General features: G+C 48.5%; 1 protein-coding gene across 2 annotated transcripts in view; it reads left to right on the top strand.

The window, feature by feature from the left end:
• Window positions 1–3802: 3802 nt before the first annotated feature.
• Window positions 3803–5034, top strand: part of PIGU (phosphatidylinositol glycan anchor biosynthesis class U) — a 117707-nt gene continuing 116475 nt past the window's right edge. For both annotated transcript variants that reach the window (XM_017513845.1, XM_017513852.2), the window contains exon 1: window positions 3803–4073. In XM_017513845.1, the coding sequence (XP_017369334.1) occupies window positions 3944–4073 (130 nt within the window). In that variant the 5' untranslated portion in view covers window positions 3803–3943. The remainder of the gene's footprint in view (window positions 4074–5034) is intronic.

Genomic DNA, 5034 nt, shown 5'->3' on the forward strand with positions numbered 1-5034 from the left:
TTTCTGGTCTCCAGGGACGGATGCCTGGTCTGTGAGGCTTTTGTTAGGAAGTGAGGGGAGAAAGGAGAGGGAGCCCCAAAAGCCATGCTCTTCTTTTTTTGAGATAGTCTTGCTCTGTCATCCAGGCTAGAGTGCAGTGGTGTGTTCTTGGCTCATTGCAACCTCTGATCCTTGGGTTCAAGCGACTCTCTGGTCTCGGCCTCCCAAGTAGCTGGTATTACAGGTGCCCATCGTCACCTCACCCGGCTAATTTTTTGTATTTTTAGTAGATATGGAGTTTCACCATGTTAGCCAGGCTGGTCTCAAACTCCTGACCTCAGGTGATCTGCCCACCTCAGCCTCCCAAAGTGCTGAGATTACAGGTGTGAGCCACCTCACCTGGCCATTTTTCTTCTTCTTTTTTTCTTTTGAGACAAGGTCTTGCTCTGTCATCCAGGCTGGAGTGTAGTGGTGTGATCTTGGCTTGCTGCAGGTTCAACCTCCCAGGCTCAAGTGATCCTCCCACCTCAGCCTTCCCAGTAGCTGAGACTACAGGCGTTCGCCACCATGCGTGGCTAATTTTTATTTTTATTTTTAAAACCTTTTTGTAGAGGTAGCTTTTACCATGTTGCCCAGGCTGGTCTCAAACTCCTGGGCTCAAGCAATCCTCCTGCCATGGCCTCCCAAAGGGCTGGGATTATAGGCGTGAGCCACTGCACCTGGCCTACTCCCCCTTTTCTTTCTCTCATTATGGTTTGTGATTTTACTTTTACTTATATTATTTTTTTTAATTTAGGTTTTTTTTTTAACCCCACTCCCCTTTATTTAGTTTTTATTGAGATGGAGTCCCGCTCTGTCATCCAGGCTGGAGTGCAGTGGCCCAATCTCAGCTCACTGCAACCTCTGCCTCCCAGGTTCAAATGATTCTCCTGCCTCAGCCTCCTGAGTAGCTGGGATTACAGGCAACTGCCATCACACCAAGGTAATTTTTGTATTTTTAGTGGAGATGGGGTTTCACTATGTTGGTCAACTGGTCTCGAACTCTTGACCTCGTGATCTGCCCGCCTTATAGGCATAAGCCACCACGCCCACCTACTTATGTTATTTTTTAACTACTGTATGTATCTTTTCAACTGCTTTCCAAGCAACATAAGGGCCAAGGCAGATGGTGCCATTTTGTCACTGCAATATTCCCCAAAATCCAATATAGAGCTTGTGGGAACATAGAGATGTTTGAAAAATGTACACCTGATCACATAATTTCTGATTAAAAATTCTCCATTGGCATATGGATTGCACTTTGAATAAAGCCCAAATTCTCAATCATGGACAATAGGTCCCTACCTGATTGCCCCCTTGTCTCTCCATCCACAGCTTCTACTACTCTCTCCACTTGAGCCATACTTGTTTCCTTTCTGCTCCTCAAACATACCTTGGTCTTTTCCCACTCAGTCTGTTCCTTCTGCTTGAAGCTCAGATTAATTTCTTATTCTTTAGGTCTCAGCTCAAATGTCATCTCTGTCTAGAGCCTTCCCTGATCACCTTGTCCAGTGTTACCACCATTATTATTACACCAGCAGTGATTCTCAATCATTCACTGTTTCGTTTTCTTTTCTCTGTTTTATTTATTTATTTATTTGAGACAGAGTCTTGCTCTGTCACCCAGGCTGGAGTACAGTGGCACTATCTCAGCTTGCTGCAGTCTGCCTCCCAGGTTCAAGCGATTCTCTTGCCTCAGCCTCCAGAGTAGCTGGGACTACAGGTGGACGCCACCATGCTCAGGTGTTTGTAATTTTAGTAGAGACGGAGTCTCACCATGTTGGCCAGGTTGATCTCCTGACCTCAGGTGATCCACCCACCTCCATCTTACAAAGTGCTGGGATTACAGGCATAAGCCGCCGCGCACAGCCTACTGTTTCATTTTCTTCACAAATATGAAATTTCCTTGCACATCTATTTAGTATTATTATTGCTAATATTTAAGCACTTACGATACATTAATTAATGAAGTGTGCTGCTTAATGCTTAACAATGGGCGCTCCAAACCCCAAACACCTGATTTGTAGTGTTTGCTGATTCCTGTGATGTAAACACTCCCATCGGGAGGGATTTTTCAACCAGCCTGAGGAAACTGAACATCATTTGGGAAGAGAAAGATAGTATTTGCCTGCCACACTGATAGAGTGGTGGTAAATAATCTCAAAAGAACAGATAAAACGAAAGTGCAGTAAAATAATTAGAAAGTGACGTGTTAAATATGTATTTCCTTGTTTCTTTCTTTCTTTTTTGAGACCAATTTTCACTCTTGTTGCCCAGGCTGGAGTGCAATAGCACTATCTCGGTTCATTGCAACCTCTGCCTCCTGAGTGCAGGTGATTCTCCTGCCTCAGCCTCCTGAGTAACTGGGATTATAGGCATGCACCACTACACCTGGCTAATTTTTGTATTTGTAGTAGAGACGGGATTTCACCATGTTGGTCAGGCTGGTCAATCCATTTGCCCCGGCCTCCCGAAGTGCTGGGATTATAGGAGTGAGCCACCGTGCCTGGCCACTTGTTTTCAACATGTCATTTAACTGTAAGTTTATGTCACTTAATTTTCAAAAATGGCTGTTTAAAGGCGACTGGCAAAATTTCTAAGCCTTCCTCAGCCATCCCTAGTGAGCCTACAATCAGCACATTTTTCAGCACAGAAGGGTTAAGTGGCTTCTTGAAGGTCGCAGAGCTAATAAATCAGTCTACTACTCTAAAACGTTTCCAGCGAACCTAACATAGTGTCTGGCAAGTAGCTGGCCTTTAACAAACAATTGCCAGAAGAAATAAAAAATAAAAATACACGTTTAACACTCTAAAAACATAAAAGGTGGCCAGGCCCAGTGGCTGAAGCCTGTAATCCCAGCACTTTGGGAGGCCAACGTGGGTGGATCACCTGAGGTCAGGAGTACCAGATCAACCTGAGCAATATGGTGAAGCCCCCGTCTCTAATAAAAATACAAAAATTTGCCGGGCGTGGTGATGGGCACCTGTAGTCCCAGCTACTCGGGAGGCTGAGACAGGAGAATTGCTTGAACCCAGGACCCGGAGGCTGCAGTGAACCGAGATCGTGCCACTGCACTCCATCCTGGGCGACAGAACGCGACTCCATTTCAAAAACAAAAACAAACAAAAAAGCATGAAAGGTACCAGCCTGGGCCGCATGGTGAAAGCCCGTCTCTACTAAAAGTACAAAAGCAGCCGAGCCTGGTGGCGGGCGTCTGTGGTCCCAGCTACTCTGGAGCCTGGGAGGTCCAGGCTGTAGTTGGCAGAGAGGAGATCGCGCCACTGGACTCCAGCCTCGGCAACGGGAGTGAGATCCTGTCTCAAAAACAACAACAACAACAAACCACCAAACATAAAAGATAAACATTTCGGGCAGGGCGCAGTGACTCACGCCTGTAATCCCAGCGTTTTGGAGGCCAAGGCGGGTAGATCACCTGAGGTCAGGAGTTCGAGACCAGCCTGGCCAACAAGGTGGAAACCCCGTCTCGATTTAAAAAAAAAAAATTGGCAGGGCGTAGTGATGGGCGCCTGTAATCCCAGCTACTCGGGAGGCTGAGGCAGGAGAATCGCTTGAATCCAGGAGGCGGAGGTTGTAGCTGCAGTCAGCCGAGATCTCGCCATTGTACCCCAGCCTGGGCGACAGAGAGATACAGTCTCAAAGAAAAATTTCAGCTCCGTTTTAGCGGCGCAGTTTAACAATGCACCTGTGATCGGAGAAGGCGTAGCCCAACACTCTGCACGCAGCTTGAGGTCGCGAGCGGCCCGCCTCGCCGCAAGGCTTTCTGGGAGTCGTAGTCCCCACGTCTGGCAGCTCCCGCGGCAAGGGAGGCGCGTCCCCGCCCGCGGAACTACACAGCGAGGCGCGCAGGTCGCCAGGCTCTTCCGCCTCTCCTTCCCTCCCCGCCTGCGTGCCCTCCCCAGTTATCATGGCGGCTCCCTTGGCTCTGGTGCTGGTGGTGGCTGTGACAGTGCGAGCGGCCTTGTTCCGCTCCAGTCTGGCCGAATTTATTTCCGAGCGGGTGGAGGTGGTGTCCCCACTGAGCTCCTGGAAGAGAGGTGAGGCCACGGGCTCAAGCAGGTGGTCAGGCCCCGCCTGCCCTCTCTCGGCCTCTGTGAATGGGAGGCGGGGGTAGCAACCGCCAGTGCGGGGTTCCCAGAGAACTGACCCTCCTGTGGGGTCCTCGAAGAGGGTGGGGCTGGTGAAGGGAGGGGGTGTGGGGACCACGTGGTGAGGTTTGGGCCCTGGGGGCCGGACCACCTAGTGTTGGGTATGTGAGGGGGGTGTGTCCCAGTCAGTGTCTTGGCCGTGCAGTGTGGCCTGTGGAAGGGTTGAGATAGGAGGAGGTGCTTGTGGGTTGCGGTTTGAGGAGGAGTTTGGAATTTGGGGCGGGATCTCGAGGAGTGTTCCCTGGGTTAAGGGGTGACGTGGGAGGGGGTCCGGGATTAGGGGACTGATTTTGCTTAAGCGAGGAGAGTGTTCGTATGCTTAGACGTCTCTTCTCAGTCTGGGACTTCCAGGGCAGTTTTTGTTACTGTTCCTTATTAAGTTCTTCATCAAACATTGTTTTATGCTAACGCCTACGGTGAGAAACAGAAGGTGGGCTGAAGGAGCCGCACAGGCTAGTGAGTGAGACAAATCGTTAAAATAATTTATAAAAAGTGTACTTTCTGTGTCCACCCAGTCCTTAGTATTCTGACCCTGAATAAACTGTCCTCTCCTTTCCGGTTTTCCTAAGAATGTGGATTTGAGCTGACCCTTGAAGGATGTAAGGTTTTGAAAGGGAGATTAAAGAAAAGGAGAGTTCCAGGTAGCAGAAATAGGATGAAAAAACGTACAAGGATGTGAAATGTCCAAAGCAGGGGAGTAATGGGGTGGAAGTTAGGTTGAGGCCAGAATTAGATGATTTAAAAAAAAAAAAAACTTTTTTTTTTTTTAACTAAAGTGCAATATACATACAGTGCATATTAAGTGTAGAGTTCAATGAAATTTTACAAACTGTATTCACTCATGCAGCCA

The sequence above is a fragment of the Cebus imitator genome, unplaced genomic scaffold (genome assembly GCF_001604975.1).
Source record: "Cebus imitator isolate Cc_AM_T3 unplaced genomic scaffold, Cebus_imitator-1.0 Scaffold18, whole genome shotgun sequence".
NCBI classification, from domain to species: Eukaryota; Metazoa; Chordata; class Mammalia; order Primates; family Cebidae; genus Cebus; species Cebus imitator.